Here is a 17,547-nt window from a genome sequence, read left to right on the forward strand (position 1 = left end):
AAGAATTTATCACTCTTTTGGAGTTAGGCAATTTGTTGTTGAAGTTGATAAATTTTAGCAATATTATTTTGTTGCCCATAAAATTCTTTCAAAGCATTCCATAAATCCATAATCGTTCCAATGAATAAATAACATTTTACAATGTTGGCTTCCATAAAATTCAGAAGCCAAGTCATCACTAGATGGTCTAAAGATTGTCAAGCATCATAAGTAGCGTCAGATGCAGCTGGTTTGGGAGTTTTACCTGTAATATGTCACAACTTTCCTTTGCCACTCAAAAATAACGTAGCTGCCTTAGACCACGATAGATTGTTACTGCCGTTGAGCAAAGCTGTGGTGATCTTCAAAATAAGATTCGGCTCTTAGACCAATGTCTTGAATGAGTCGCGGGGTCTACTACCATCACTAGCCATTGTTGCAGCATAAAGGATACACCAAACAGATTTGTTGCAGGTTTGTTAGCTTTGATACCATGTTCAACATAAAAAACATAAAGGAAATCACATGCACAACAATCTTTTACGTGGTTCGGCCAATAGATGCCTACATCCCCGAGGAGCTTGCTCCTATTGATGTCTCATACTTCACGAGAGGAGGTTACAACCAAATATATAATGACTTTGCATATATGCAATAGGAAAAAGAGCCAAATGTAGAAGGCCAAAAAAAAGAAAAACAAATAACATTTAGGAATCATTCCTAACCACTTAACAAAAAATGAGGATAGACCTGACCCTTGAGGAGATCGACTTCCATTTGGGATGGATCTGCTTCCCATGGATCGTATCCCACTACAATCTTTTACAGATTTATCCTATACAAAGGCAATTTCAATTCAAAGGGTTGATTATTTATCCTATACCAAAAGCAATTTCAACTCATTATTAGAATATAAAGGCCAACAGCCTCCCTGCAAGATTAATACAACGTCTCCATATATACAGAGAAAGGAAGCCTGTATCCAGAACACTACATTAACTCCAATACAGAGAAAGGAAGCCTGTATCCAGAACACTTCATTAACTCCAATGGTGTTCTCTGAACTACAATTGTCACCAAAATCTTACCCACTGTTATTAGGTGTAGTATAGCGGCTCGGCCATTTATCTGTCACAGATTTCGGCGACAGTGGGGGGCAAGATTTCACCAATGCACCAGTCTCCATCTCTGGAGACAATGCTATCTGCTGTGATTCACACTCCCCTAACTGAATCTGAATCTGAATCTGCCCAAGTGATTCTGCAACTTTATCCATTGTTGGCCTCACCTCCTTCTCCGGTGCCAAGCACCTGAATGCCAACTCTGCAACAGCTCTCACAGTTCGATTTACCCACTCATCAGTCTCAAATCCGATGGAGGGATCAACAAACTCATGCAATTCATGATTGTGGATCTTGTTTTTTGCCATATTGGCAAGATTGATCTCATGCCTGTGCCGCTGGATGTCGATGGCCGGCAACGAAGAGATGAGCTCTGCAAGTACTACACCAAAGCTATAAACATCACTCTTATCTGTTAGTTGGTAACAATTGTGATAATCGGGATCAAGATAGCCAGGTGTCCCTTGTGGTGCGGTCGTCACATGCGTCACATCAATGGACGGAAAGAGGCGCGACAAGCCAAAATCGGCAACCTTGACATGGAAATCTTTATCAAGGAGTATGTTGTTGGTCTTAACATCCCTGTGAATGATTGGTGGATCAAGCCGGTGCAAGTATGCTAATGCCTCGGCCGATTCAACAGCTATATTCAACCTCACCTTCCATGTGAGATGGCCTTCAGCAGCGCGTGAGCCATGAATATGGTCACCAACTGTTCCATTGTTTATGTACTCATATACCAAGAGCAGCTCCCGGCTATGGCGTGAAGTGCACCCATAGAGGCACACAAGATTCGGGTGGCGGATGCCAGAGAGGATCTCGATTTCATTCATAAATTGCTCAACGCAATTGTAGTTCTCGTACAGTCGTTTCACAGCCACTTTCCGGCCATCATGGAGCTTTCCAAGATAGACGGCACCAAATCCACCGTCGCCGAGCTCATTTGAGGGGCTGAAATTGTTGGTGGCTTCTTCTAGCTCCCTGTATGTGAAGATGGTGACACGGCCACCGCACCTTTGGTGGAAGCTTATGCTTTCCATGTTGAGTGTGCTCAAAGTTTTTGATGACGAAAGGGATCGGGAGAGAAAGACTGCAGAGGGGGATAGCCTTCTCCTAGCACAATAGCGATGGAAGCAGAAGAAACATAGGGCTGCTAAGAGAAAACTGCCAACAGCTGCGGATAAACCTGTGGAATAAAGCTGAAGGTCATGCTCATGATAGGAAAACTCAAAGAATTTAACTTTTTGCTACCTGCATCCCTTAAGGTTTTGGTGAGCCCTGGCCGGCCAGCAACACTAGGTGCTTGGTCCATATATGCTAAGATGACATGGTTATGCTAACATTGCCAACTCAATTTTGAGTTGATCAACAAGTTTATGCCAACTGAATGATTGAATGGCACCATTGCGCCAAGTAAAATCTGGTTGGACTTCACACTCAGTCGGAGTAGCAAAGACTATGACTGGCAAAATGTGGGCTCCAAGCACACATGAATTAGAGAATGAGCTTAGATCTTTGGGGCCTGTTCAATGTTATATTTCCTGAGACGGCGACTTCAAACTGAAGTCAGCCTGATCAACATGAAATGAACTACGACTCATATAAGAGATCAATGTTGGAAGTGGTTACCTATTACGACCTTCAGCCATATGCGCTTTCCTGAAACAGCATGAAATTACCAGAACTAGAAAGTTAATTACACACTTCTCAACAATTATCTAGACAAATAAGATCGAACATTAACAACAAAAAGAAACATGCATGAATTCCGATCAACTATTAGGAATGGAAGAAAGCATCTAATTGCAAAAGTATTTAATAAAAATCTCAAAAAAAATAAAAATATTACCGCATGTTAGACATGGTATAAGTGAATTTTAGCATGTCAAAGGACAAAAAGGTGAGTTAGTTCATGCAGCCTAGCCAGGGCAGGTTCAAGTGGAGGCTACTTTGGTGAGGCGCCTCATGCTCCCACAAGCCCAGGAAGTTTTCTTGGATGATTATACAATGCTATGCTGACCAGTACTAAAAGAGTTCAAGAAAGGACCAACAGAAGTTCAACTAATCAAAAAGAGAAGGTTCCTCTGCACTGGGCAGAGCACACACACAGAGTGTGGTTGTTTATTTATTTACTATGTTAATGGGTATAATAATAATCGATGTTCCATAAAATTTGATTTCCAAGATAGAGATAAACGCATGACTCACAATTCATGAAAACAAGGATGTGGACGGTAGGAAGGTGTGTGGATGGTCTCAATTTTTTGTTTTTCTCATACTGTTTTTGGAATGTGATCTACATGGTTTGTCTAGTAGGAATCAAGATCTCTCTCTCTCTCTCACACACACAGACACATTTGTGTGAGCAATGTAACCCCGTAATGAATAAGTGAAAATGCCTTCAAGTTGTGGGAAACGTAATTTGTCATCCCCACAGTGCCACCCTTCACTTCTGCAGGGCTGGGGAACAGGCCAGGGCAACAGTGACACTTGATGCTAACTCTTTGTTGACAACCTTATTGGATGGGCCCCACCACCTAATGGCAAGTGCAACCAGTAGTTATTCCGCAGACAAATGGATGACACAAGCCAATTGTTATCAGTAGAAATACGCTTTGCACAAGAAATAAGTCATGAAAAGAAGACAAGCAAGAGAGGAGTTCTGTACTTGGATTACTACCTAATTTTGAAGTTGAGATTGTCCCATCGGAACAATTGGTTGACTGTGCTGATCCAGCTTTGCAGTGACAAACTGGGACATCATGTTCATCAAATCGACAGAAGCCTCCAGTTCTACTACAGACATCACAGCTAAGATTCCTTCTCCAGTGAAGAAGAAACCCGCTACTCAATATCACAGACAGGTTTGCAGCAGCAGACTCCTCGACACCAGCAGGAATTTCATAAACAGGGCAGCTGATATTACTTGCGACAAAAGGCAGCTCCCTCGTTTCCTGAGGACTGTAATAGTAATACAGCAAAGAACCATCATCACAACCTTCCTCCTTGAGTGAAAAAGGAGGCCTTAGCAGCCAGCCTTCAGCATAATTGCACTTGAATATGGTGACATTGGGACCAGGGAATTCGAAATGACGGTGGAGTCCTTCAGGGAGAGTACTGAAATTGCGAGGCGATATACAGAGTTCTTGCTTGTATGAATCGGGGTAGCGGATCTCGATATTACGACCGGTATACGAGATTCGCTTAACAGTGAAATGGATATTGAATAAATCAATCTGCGTGAGGTTTCCTTTGCACGAGATGATATTGGTGCCACAGTTGAGAGAAGAACTGAGAGAGGTGAACGGGAAAAAGATTTGAATGGAGTTACTACAGTTGAAAGGCAGAGGGCAGCCAACTGGGTTGGTCTCGGACAGAGCGCTATGGGAGAGAAGAGTAAGAACAACCCCATGAAAAAAAGAAGAGAAACGCAAGCTGTACGCATACATATCTGTGCATCCAAGAGATCTAAAGTGAAATTCGGTGACTTGGATGATTGAAGAAGAGTTGCATCTCCGATTGTCTTCTTTTTTTTCTCAAGACGAGCACCAAAGAAAGATGGTTGGGAAGAAAGTTTGAGTCGTTTTCTGCTTCTGATTGAATTTAAGGGCCAACATATTGACTGACTTGTGGCGGTGTTATTGGAGGCAGCAGGTCCCATTAAGGAGAGATATCATACAACTTAGAGTGGTGAACATCCACCCCATTCGGCAATATCTTTGCCCGCTAGTCCCCTCCTTACCAAGGTGGGAGTTTTCCCTTTTTCACATTATTGGAGAAGATTTCTCCAAGATGGCGATTTTTCAGCCTTGGTCAGATAACTTGAAGGTTAGATGCTCACTGAGTTAGCCATCAAGATGGCAACATCATAGTTACGACAAGCTAAGACCAACGTGGCCAGTTTCCAGTTGGAGGTATGTGGTGGAAGTGTCAACAAAACATTGTGGTCAAAGAGTAAACGTCCAAGCAAAGCCTCCACACCAGTCTTTGTTTTCACATTTGGGTGTGCAAAAGTTTTGGCTTTTGAGAGGATAACAGCAAAAATGTGAAGTGACCCATGATAGATGGACGTGGTGATGAAGGCCACAACACGACCCTACTCTCAAAGATCGTGGTGTTGATCTTCATCAAGTGACTCCCGCGGCAACATAGAAGTCCTGATGCGTCTTTCCCCCACGGCATGAAAATACGCGCACCCAGAGAGAGAGAGAGAGAATTCACCATTCAACATTACCAAAATACATCCAACAGAATATTGGATGGGAGAGACAAGAGAGAGAGAGAGAGAGAGAGAGATCATACCAATCAAAAGGTCCAAGATAAGGAACTTTGCATCAGTCGCAACCAACCCAACTCATTTCTTTTATATTTCATAAGCTTCAAAGGTGTATCAGAGGCAACCCAACCCAACCCCCTAAGGGGACGTTTGTTTCATGTTTTTCTCACGAAAGAGGCTCTCTTTCATAAGAAATAGAAAAAAGTGAACAAAAATGTCTGAAATAATCTGCAGTGAAACCCATGCTGGTACACATAAAACAGGGGGAGGAGACTTCTGTGAAGAAACCTTCCCACCCACCACTAACCCCATTTACCACCAAAACAAAGTCCCACCGGGAGTGGTCGGACTTTCTTTTAGCAATAACACTCCCCGCTACCAACGAAGGTTTCCGCTTGTCTGGTAGGAGGCTAGGAGCAGTTGGTTCATGTCAGCTTGTGTTGAGACTTTGCAGGTTCAAAAGCCAATGGTATAGTTGTATAACTGGTAGGGGTCTGCCTAACCCCAGCTAGGCTTTCAAAAAATTAAAAAAAAAAGCACTCTGCGTGCTATTTTCTGCACGGAGAGCCTTGCCTTGCAATGAAAACGCACCCTTGAGGATTCTTTTGCTTCGTAGAGCTTTTACCTTTGTTCAAGACCCTTTTGCCTTAATGGGAGAATTTTAATTGGACACAAGATAGTAGAAAAGTGACACTTTTAGGGTAAATTGCAATGAAAAATTTTCCTCTGTTTGAGACATACATTGAGAAGGTGCAAGTGTCACTAGTTTACGGAGAAAGCTTATTTAAGTCTTTTTTTTTTAATCATAGCAATCAAACGCACAACAAAATTAGCCTTATAAATTTAAATATGACATCATTTTAGGTTTAATTTGGTAATTATACACTAGTTGAACACTTATAAAATTAAGACAATCCTAACTCGGGTAACTGAAATATGTTTACTGGTATGGTTTTTTTACTTTTTTTGAAAATTTCACCTTATGGATATGATCTAGAAGCTTGGTTTTATAGAAAGACTCTTTGGATCATCCAATTATGATGTATAAGAAGGATCTTTTAAGAGCATAAATTACATTTCTTGATCGGATTACGATGATTTAATGGTCAATTCCTAGCAAATGGATCATGCAGAATGCATCTGCAAGGTAAGATTTACAAAAAAACCTATGAAAATCTCAATTCATATCAGCAAACATATTTGATTGGTAAACACATTCCAGTTTCCCATCCTAACCCTATCTAAATCTTTGAAACTTCCATAGCAAGAATCATCCTTTCGCACCTGCTTTTGTTTTTCGAATTTTTTAAGCGTGGTTTAAGACACTATATTCCTAAAGAAAAATAGGGCCAAACTTTCTGTCAACATTTTCCCTCTTTCACAGGAATACAGTGGCATGGTTCAAAAAAAAAAATTATCATGGATGGAAAGAGGGGTATACCATATGGGATGATCACAGTTTTTCTTTTTCTTTTTTTTAATTGGGATTGATAGCTATAGTCAAGGAGATGTGAAGATTCATGAGTAGCATTGGTGGAAAAGAATTTGAATGGAGTTACTACAGTTGAAAGCAGAGGGTAGTCAACTGGGTTGGTCTCGGACAGAGCGCTATGGGAGAGAAGATGAGTAAGAATAACCCCAAGAAAAAAAAAAACACAAACTGTAGAAAGACATATCTGTGCATCCAGCGGATCTAGAGCGAAATTCGGCGACTTGGATGATTGAAGAAGAGTTGCATCTCCGATTGTCTTCTTTTTTTTATCAAGACGAGCACCAACTCTCCAGAAACGTGGAGATGGTGGAGAAGAAACCTTGGGTGGTTTTTTAGCTTTTGATTGGATTTGAAGGCCATCATGTGACTGACTTGTGGCGGTGTCATTGGAGGAAGTAGGTTCCATGAGGGGTTGTTTGATGGCTTATTCAGGATTGGACGAAATGAACAAACAGTACGGAACACAATATTGCGTCTGTTTGTCCGGTTCTTTTTGTTTCAAGCCCAACAAATGTCTGTTTGTTTGATGGGGAAAGAATGAAGAAATAGAAAAAAACCCTAATCAATAGGAAGAAAACCCTAATCTATGAAAATCAAACAAAAACAAAAAAAACCTAAAAATGTTATAAAAAGAAAAACGCCGTTCTGAGCGTCAACTGCATCCAATGTTTGTTGAAATGACCGTGTTTATTTCGCTCCATTTCAGGCGAGGGACGGTGGACCACTTGAGTGGTGGTGGGAAATGGACGTCCCCTTGAATCGCATGAAAAAATGAGAATAGCCAAAGACTTTGATCGGACCGACTTGTCAAAATAATTGCACGAATGGACTTGTCAAGGACGTCGAAGACCAAATAACAGAGTCCTTTCCGATACTTGAATTCCAGGGGCACAGACAAGCTTAATAAATAGCGAGCGTGGTCGTGGTGGAAGGAATTTTTTATTGATAAGCCGTGAAAGGGAAGGTATGTTAATCTTAATTATTGAGCAGAAGACTTGGCTAAGTTTAACTAAAACTGAAGTATTAAGCAATTAACAAGATTTCCATGAGTTGAGTCAATCAGACAACGATATTGGAGATATAGCTGAGTGGCTACAGCTTTAGAGCCATATTTTTAAAGTACAGGTCATGTTTCGATCAATTCAATTTTGATTCAATTCCATATACAAATTTTAGTATTTGAATTGGCTCGTGAAGTGGGTCAAGATAGGTATCCTAGGGCTGGCAAGCGCAACTTGACCATCGAAAGAAAGCCCAGTCCAGCTCTTGTCAGGTTTGCGAGAGACACAGGTCTTATTCGGGCAATGTCCCATGATGTGGGTCAGGATCTTTTAATTAGTTCGACTAATAAACGGGCCAGGCCAACTTCGGGTCCACTCAAATATTAAGTTCCACCTACTTAGGACCAGCACATTTACTAGTCAGGCGGAGTCAGACCCGACGCTCCCATATGGGGTTAGGTACTCGACCTGAGGTCAACCCTACTTCCAAGAACACAGAGAAGATGCGAGGTTATTTTCAATATGAAGTCAAGTGCTCGTTTTGCTAGACCTAGTCTCTAGACTGTTCCTCGGGCCGGTTCAGTTTAGGACTATGAGACAGGCGTAAGGCAGGTAAGGGATAGGAGAGATGAAGGCCATGTTAAAGACAACCGCCAAATAAAAACAACCAAGAAAGGGCCACACACTAACATAATCAAGAAGAAACCTAAATCTCAAATGCTGCTAGTTAGAATCCTGTACTACTGCAGCAGCTCCATGGGTCTTTCAATATTTCTATTGAATATTTTATGGATTAGACGACACAAGCTAGATCATCATTGGAGTTGGTGTAATTACAGGAACTTTTGATGATTATATAGACATTAAAAGAATCTAGAGACCAATTGTCTCAATGCCACCCAGATTTCATAATAAAATAAATAATTTCTGAATCTTCTACCTAGAGCTACAATTAGTTTACAATCTTACATATCACCTTTTAGTTCAATGGTCTTCCGTTTTTCTGATTTCTTATAATTGTATTTACTGCTACATGCGCATAATTACTGCTATGCATGCAAAACCTTGCATTTGTTTTCTCAAGTTTCACCGCAACTATTGGTGCATAAATATTACTCCTATAATGTCCTCCTAGTGCACATCATTTTGGATCAGTCTGGGCCCAATAATATCAAAATAAAAGGATGGTATTCCTTGTAATTTCACAGTGGATTTGTTTGACTAGATCCTGTTATTGTAATTGTCAAGAGGCAAACAATGATGATGCATAGTGAAGAAAAATATAATCTCACTAAGCTAGACTATTATATATTATTAAAAAATTCAACATCATGGCGTAATTAACGTTATTTTAAATGCTTAGCTAGGGGTGCAGGTAGGATACTTTGCCATGAAAAAATGACAAGGGCAGGTACAAAAATGAATAGCGATGACTTTGTTTGAAACCTCCTAAATATTTACAGCTTAAGATTTGTCGCCTCCTCACAGCTAAACCATTGTTTGCGAGCATTTAACGAGTCCACTTGGGAACGTCAATCTTGGTAATCTATGGCCCAGATAACTGCAGTGGGACCGAGCATTGTACGCATAAATAGATGCGAATTTACGACATATAAAGGCCGTTGATCGCAGCGATGCATGGATGAGGGTTTAGATTATGGGCTCATACAAAAATTATGTAATCATGGCCCTTACGTTACCACTGCGCTCCCTTAGAAAAGCCAAACTCCTGTAGGTTCGCTAAACGTTAAAATAAGCGACTTGTGACCTGGGGAAGAGCTTGACATATTCTTTTTGCCAACTATCGGATCTAATGACGAAAATGACCTCGAGCATGATCGGTAGCTAGCCTTGTCGTGGACACACTTGGTCATGGTTGTTTGGTCATCGGTGTCACCACCAAACTCCAACCAGATGTTTTTGGTTCAAGACCAAAAGAGGCCCCTCAGTTGATGGAGGTAGACAAAACTATCCATTAATCCTCTCTAGAAAGTAGACACTGGAGCACCGTTAGAGTTTCTTTTTGAGAGATACATACACTAGGATTCGCATAGCGTATGTAAAAAAATGTATGTATATACGAAGAATGTTGAACAGAGAGTTCGAGCAGGTCAACAAGCTGAACCAAGCTAGCTTTGATTTTAAGTTCTTTCCGTCTCGCTGTTAACATATGCCACCTAAGGTGCTGCTAAATGGACCGATCTTATCAACGTTCAAGAACGATAAATCATATACAAGCAACCGAGGTTGCTCTCGTCTTGCTTAGGAAAATCAACATGAAAGATCGGGCTTCGAGTAAAGTCTCTTAAACAAGAGTTTGGTTCAACGTCTCTGAAGCAAAGAATTTGAAAAGCTTATGGTAACGACCACGGTCCAATCCTGTGCTAATCAAAAGAGAGAGAGAGAGAGAGAGAGAGAGACTTACTGGAATGGCTGCAAGTCCCATAGTGAGAATCCTTCTGGCAGAAGCAAATGAAGTCCGCGGTTACGTTAAACCCGCACTGCCCACCGGATGTGGTGCAATCAGCGCAGTTGCGCTCGGTATTGGAAGTCCACGCCAAGACAAACTCCAAGGGAAAGAGCATTGTTGGATCATCGGCACCACCTGAAACAGATGATGACAACGCGGGGAAATTCACCGTCGCCTGGCAATTCCAAACCACGGCAGAGTTGGAAAAAGAGTCGTCGAAGAAAGCGTAAGAGTGACCGGTAGCGTTAGAGTTGGTGCAAGAGAGAACGAGATTGGCTCTGAAATCGTAGCCACCGCTAGTGTAATCACCACTAACAAAGGGCGGGGTTGAACAATTGTAGAACAAGGTCTGCTCTCTGTATTCAGTGGTGAAGTTGAGAGGGAGAGGTGGGTTGCCACTGATATCTCTGAGCGTTATGTTTCTATTGGGGTAGAAGCAGGGATCGGAGCCATCGATCTGGCTTTGATCGATGGATAGTTTGATGGTCTGAACCATGTAGTCGATTCCCAGCACCGTAAAGCTGAGTCCAGTAGGTGTTCGGAAGAGAAGGGTTTGGTTGTTGTCTTCGCAGGTGAGATTGAGACCTGGGTATCCACAGCCGCTCTCAGATTGGGATGAAAGAGAAAAAGGGTATTTCACGGTGGTGCCATCACAGGTTTGAGGGGTACAGGCCGAGTACTGTGGGTTTACTGTTGCACTAGACGTGAAGAAGTATAAGAAAAAGAAGAAAGTGATTGCCAACTGAACTGTGAGAGATGGTTCAAGGATTCGATGGGGAAACATTTGTGAGAGCGAGGAAGAAGAAGAAGAGGAAAGGACATTAGAAGGAGAAGAGAATGAAGGAAATGTAGGAAACGCATAGGAGGGAGAGAAAACAAAAGGAAAGACAAAATAATATCTGATACAAAACTCTGCGATGTCGCCAACTTAAGATAATGCAAGGACTGTATGCAAGTTTGACTTTTTTAACCGACTCAAATGGCCTTCACTACAAGCTTGGCAGGTGACCTAACCCAAGTTGGTTAGCAAATCTCATGGTAGGAGAAGAATAGATCTGTGCAATGAACAAAAAGTACTCACACAAGCAGTAGAAAGCCGGACACCTAAACAAACCAAACCAGATCACCAGCGCGGATCAGGTTTAATAACATTGCACACTTTGAATGTGCCGCTGTATTTGCCGCCCTCCATCTCTGGACCTGTCAGTCAACAGAAGTTGGAGGGCAGATCAGGTGCCATGGCACACTAAAGTGTGCAATCTGATTGAGCCTGATCCTTGCTCGTGATCTGCTGTCACAGGGATGGCATATGCAATTTAGTGATTCGAGCTCAACTGGGATCCATAACGAGGGACCTACATCAGATGCAAACTTGATTTAGCATGTCCATCATGGATGGCCCATGTCCAAACTAGGAATGAGATCTATCTATGAGATCACCATTGTCCCATATTAAGGGTTGGACAGGGGACTCGATCCGACCTATTAACAGCCATACTGCTTTTCCTTTGTGTAGAGGATCAAGTTAGTAAATAGGATGAAAAAAAAAAACAAAGAAAGAAAGGACACAGCTTGATGGGGCTGTAGTGGACGTTGCCTTTGACTTTAGGGCATAGGCCCTTACAACCCAGTTAGTAGGAATGGGGTCAAATCTCCTCTGTGCTGCACTCGTAAAATCAATGATCTTACTCTTGTTCAGAGATTCATTTTTATTATCTGTTGCAGTGATGAAATGTAGATTCAAGGACTTTACAATGAACTAGTAAGTTCTAATTTATAGGTTAACAACTAACACTTATTCCAGCTTCAATCATGAATAACCAATGAATGAAGTAGCCTCCAGAAATCATCTCAAAGTGCTTAGAAGCAGCATCAAGCATGCAACAAATAATCTCCAAGAAAACAGATCGACATAATTTCAGAACGTAAATATCAGAGCGAAAGAAGTTTCTTGAACAATAGCCAAACACATGTATGTCTAAAAAATCATCAATAGTATATTTGTTATTTCCAATTTGATGAGTCAAAACACACTTTTTAGCTTTAAAAAGTAATTACAAACTTTCAAAATTCCACTACTCATAAGGGTGCTTTTGTGATCTCAATCAATTGAACACTGATACCGTTGCTCACGTTAATATGAAGGATTTAAAGTTAGATTAACCCTTCTAATTATAACTCCCTAATATGGATCTGGTTTCTCGGGTTCTTGGGTTCAAAAGTAGTTTTCTCCCATAATAGTGACCCATATATTACTATACCACGTCTTGAAAATTCATTGTTGCTTTATTTTTTTCTAATCTGACTCTCGGAATGTAAAGCATTTTTAAATTTTGCAATTGATTTTTTGCTGTTCCACAAATCACCATGCATTAATTAACTAGTCTATGTTATCAGACTAACCCAAGTGCAAAGTTAATTTGAAACCTTTGATATTACCTTCAATTTTAGAGACAAAAAGGGTGTATATATAGGTGTGGATGCCTGCAAGGTGTGAACATCCCTATTTTTTTATTTTTTTATTTTTTGTTTCAGCTCGAAGTTGTAGGTGTGATCTATACATACCATGTTTAGTAGGAATCAGCCTCTGGATCGTCCGATCGTTTCCATCAAGGCTCAAAAAAAATTTAAGAAACATGATTCAAGAACCAGTTTCTATCAAAATGGACTAAACTGAACACATCCATGAGGCATGATTATGCAAAACAAGCATCCGAACATAAAAGATCAACATTATACGCTCGGTTCTATAAATGCAAAAGTCTAAAATTAAAGGAGGCATTAATATGACGTTAATATTGCAATGAAATTATAATGTTTTATAAATATAACCGATATTTATGACCAATTATGAAAACGATCGAGAAACGGAGATTCTTAAATTCTACATTTAGAGTCCAGTATACGTTGTTCCCGGCCTTGAGTTGAGGGAGGAAATTGGCAATGCCCGGATACAAAAAGTAGCTGTTTGGTTGGTAACATTTTTGGTTCTTGGGAAAACCAGTTTTTTTAGTACGGTCGGACATCAAACAGAATCCGAATCTCACTAAATTGGTAATCAAGATTCGGGTTTCAGTGTTTACACATCCAAACCCGAATACGAATATGAGTTGGAGTCAAAGTCTGGCAAAATCCAACACATTTACATGTAAACATATATGGTACTAGCTGGAATTTATTAGAAATTTAGTATCCATACGCTAATCAGATCGGGATTCCACAGAGCTTCTCTCAGTCCAAGTTGGAATCCGATTCCGAGTTTGATTACCTTACATCCGACTATATCCAATCTGAGTCTGATCCGTTTACATCCCTACATACTAGAAAGGTGCGCACTTGGTGGATCGATCGACGGGTCCATGGGATAATTAGGGTGTCAGCCAGTCACTTCAAGGTCCAATTAGCCAAATGGACTACGTTTGTTTGGGTCTGGAAATTGAATCCAAGAGTCCGAAACCAATTGATACCTAGTTCTGTTTAGAGTTTAGACGTTGTCCGATACCTATTATTGTGAAAAGATAATAGGAAACAGATCCTGGGATTAAACCTCTTAAACAATTACAGATCCATATCGGAAACTGTATAAAGTTGGATTTGGTGATGTCCCATACCCCAATTCCCAACCTACTTAACAAATATCAGCAACAGCAAGCCGATATAAATATAATGACCAAAAAACACGACATTTTCAGAGTGTTGACTATCTTTAAAACACTGCGTTTTTATCGTGACATTAACACCATAAGCAAATCCTTTTTAATTCTTTATATTATTTAAAAATTATAAATTTATGCTTCTGTATGCATTTAAATTTTTATTACTTTAGTAGATGCTGATTTTTTCTCGAGAAAGTCTCTTAAAAGTTAGCATCGCTGCTGGGTATTTTTATTGCGATATTTTCAGAAGCTGCAAAAAACACGTTTTCTTTTTTCAAAATCTCTCTCATTTTCAAAAAAACACGATAAAAGCACTTTTTCTATTTCGTGCCTTTTATACTTTTATATGTTTCCCGTTTGCTATATTTTTATACATGCAATAATTTGCTCAGGTTTTTCTCAGAGAAGCCAGATTTTTATGAGTATTAGGAGATTTTTTTTTTTTGTCGCAATTTGTTTGTGACTAGACCGCAACCACTTGCGAGTAGGACAATAAGCATCGGATCCCCATGGAATTTAACTCCCACCAACATCCCCAGAGCCAAACACGAGAAAAGAGAAAAACCCAGCAAATGAGAACAGATCAACTGCGAGAAGAGGAAGGGATTGAAGAAGAAAGGCTTACGGTGTTTGCAATTGCGATCGTGCTCCCCATCGTTGCAGAAGCAAACGAACGGTTTCGTCTTGCTGGTGTTGGAGCCGCAGTACCCACCGGACCCTTCGCACCCAGCGCAGAGCGCCGCATGGCTCCAGTCCAGAACGAACCCTCTCTTCAACAACGACGGGAAGGTGCCGGACGGGATCCCGGCGGAGGGACCCAAGTAGGGAACCATCACAGACCTGTTGCAGACTGACAGCCAGTGGAGGCGAATTGGGAACCTTACGCGAACGACGTACAACCTCCAAGATGCATTATCCAAACAACCAATGGAAAGAAAAACATCGTTTGTTGGGGTTGCTGGTGGGTGGTCATTGGTGGTGGAGGAGGAGCAATTGATGAAGAAGGTGAAGTTGGTGTTACCGGGATCGAATTTCAGAAGGGTGGTGGAGCTGAGGGTGACGTTGTGACGGGGAGCAGGGTAATCCTGGGAGTACATCTCTTCGTCGATGAGGGAGAGCTGATTGGTGGTGTAGTTGATGTTCTTCACCACGTACGTGTCGCTATGGAGGGTGAAGGTGGGCATCAACCCGTCGCTGCTGCAGGTGATGCCGAAGCCCTCGTATCCGCAGAGGGATCGGTTTGCTGCCGAGTCGGTTGATGTGAGGTAGAAAGGGTACTTGATGGTGATGTTGCCGCATCTCCTCTGCGGGCAGTACTCGGAGATGTTGGCCGAGAGGGCAGTAGAGATGAAGAGAAAGAAGAAGAGGAAGAGGTGGTGTTGCGAAAGAGGCATAGTGGGCAGCGTGCACTGTAGGAGGAGAATAATAAGAGGCTTAGACGGTGGTGAACTGATGATGATGATGTGGGATTGCCGGAGGGACAGGTGGGATAAAGAGTTTTAAGAGGGTTGGACCAGCAATATTGACTTCATAGGCGTCAGAACTTCGAAATTTCCTGGGGTATAACTAACTGACCATATTGCCCTCTACTGAAGAATGGTGTGGTTGGCTAGTCAAGATGTTGCCAAGTCTGGTGTTCACTGTGTTACCTTGGTCCGACATGTGTTACTTGAGTTGCATTGGGCTTGCTCTTGGTCTATATGGATCTTGGGGCGGTTGGGACTGGTGACTTACTCACTTTGTGAATTCAGCAATGGACATTCTCAAGTACTGAGGTGTGTATATATATATATATATATATATATATATATATATATATATATATATATATATATATATATATATATATATATATATATATATATATATATATATAGCTTGGCATTCCAAGCTTCCTTCTCCCTTTCAAGGAGGGTTATTCGATGGAGGAGCTTGTTTTGAAATCGTTCACCCTGAACCACCCTTGAGTATATGATTCAGCACAGTGTAAACTGATTCCACAGGAATAAAATGCCCATAATTTAACAAATAAAGTACATTACAAATTGGATACACACTTATCTCAAATTTAAGCTTGATAGAGTTGGTTCACTTCAGAATGGCGCAAAGCATGGATTTTCGAAGGATTTGCCTAAGACCATGTAGTTGACTGTGTCCATCTTGGGCTCGACCATTCTAAAATTGACCGATGATCCCCAACCCAATCAAGTCTTGCTATCTTATTATGCATCTGCTAGGTTCGAAATGATCATACTTTTGAGAAAGGGGTCTTGGAACAAAAGGCACATTGAATTGGCATAAAATAGATGACCTGCTGATTTCCAGCTTTCTTCATCCATGGCTTGGATCAAACAAGGTCCAGTCAGACCCGTCCACGAATGGTTCATGGGGGTTCATAAAAGTGGATCCTAGTTCCAGTAGACTAAAAGAAACCTGCTCATGGAATGAAGGGTGAAATGGTAATTTCAGTATTTTAAAAAGCCTTATTAGCAATGATAGCATCCAAAGTAATTATGTATTTTTTTTTTGTTTCCCTGTATACTGCCTTTTCATTTCGATAAAATTACAAAAACCCTTCCAACCATAACTTATTAACAAGAACACCATCGCAGTAGGTACAAGTTTACCAAAAATTAGTTTAGACAATGCAAGTAAAGAAAAGCCCTTGAACACGATTATTCTAACACGTTTGCTTGGGCCCAATTAAGAATTAATATCAAACATCCGCACCAGTGGTCTAGTGGTAGAATAGTACCCTGCCACGGTACACACCCGGGTTCGATTCCCGACTGGTGCATTAATGTCTATATAAAATTGCAGAAGCTTTGAAGAAAATGAAATCAAGAAGGGCAGTTGGCCCAGATGGTATACCTATCGAGGCATGAAAATGCTTGGGAGAGAAAGGTTTAGAATGGTTGACAAATCTTTTTAACTTGATTTGGCGAACAAATAAGATGCCTAATGAGTGGAGGAAGAGTACTTTGGTGTCTTTATATAAGAATAAGGGTGATATACAAGATTGCACAAACTATCGTGGTATAAAACTCATGAGTCATACTATGAAACTTTGGGAGAGGGTGATTGAGTCTAGGTTGAGGAAGATTGTCACGATATCGGAGAATCAATTTAGTTTTATGCCTGGAAGATCAACTATGGAAGCTATACATCTTCTTAGACAACTTATTGAAAGATATAGAGAGAGGAACAAAGATTTGCATATGGTTTTTATTGATTTAGAGAAGACGTACGATAGAGTACCTAGGGACGTTCTCTGGTGGACAATGATGAAGAAAGGTGTTTCTCTTAAGTACATTAGTATAATTAAAGATATGTATGAAGGAGTAGTAACCAATGTCCGCACTTGTGGAGGGGTGACAACCAATTTTCCGATAACGGTTGGGTTACATCAAGGATCTGCTTTAAGCCTTTTCCTATTTGCGATAGTGATGGATGAGCTTACGAGATCAATTCAAGAAAATGTACCGTGGTGTATGTTGTTTGTTGATGATATTGTTTTGATTGATGAGTCTAGAGCTGGGGTTAATGCTAAGT

The 17,547-nt window shown here is 40.9% G+C and overlaps 2 protein-coding genes across 2 annotated transcripts; both read right to left on the minus strand.

The window, feature by feature from the left end:
- Positions 1-859: 859 nt before the first annotated feature.
- Positions 860-2,140, minus strand: LOC149834226 (LEAF RUST 10 DISEASE-RESISTANCE LOCUS RECEPTOR-LIKE PROTEIN KINASE-like 1.2). The gene has a single exon (XM_090009314.1). It carries the CDS (start codon positions 2,138-2,140, stop codon positions 1,064-1,066), a length of 1,077 nt encoding a protein of 358 aa, XP_089865440.1. The 3' UTR covers positions 860-1,063.
- A 9,322-nt stretch (positions 2,141-11,462) lies between these two features.
- Positions 11,463-15,389, minus strand: LOC149834227 (LEAF RUST 10 DISEASE-RESISTANCE LOCUS RECEPTOR-LIKE PROTEIN KINASE-like 1.2). The gene is made up of 2 exons (XM_090009316.1): positions 14,621-15,389; positions 11,463-11,539 (listed from the first exon to the last, which is right to left on the minus strand). The coding sequence occupies exons 1-2, from the start codon at positions 15,387-15,389 to the stop codon at positions 11,463-11,465; spliced, it is 846 nt and encodes a 281-aa protein (XP_089865442.1).
- Positions 15,390-17,547: the final 2,158 nt, after the last annotated feature.

Source organism: Nuphar pumila, chromosome 6, assembly GCF_984573655.1.
Source record: "Nuphar pumila chromosome 6, dmNupPumi1.hap1.1, whole genome shotgun sequence".
Lineage (NCBI taxonomy): Eukaryota > Viridiplantae > Streptophyta > Magnoliopsida > Nymphaeales > Nymphaeaceae > Nuphar > Nuphar pumila.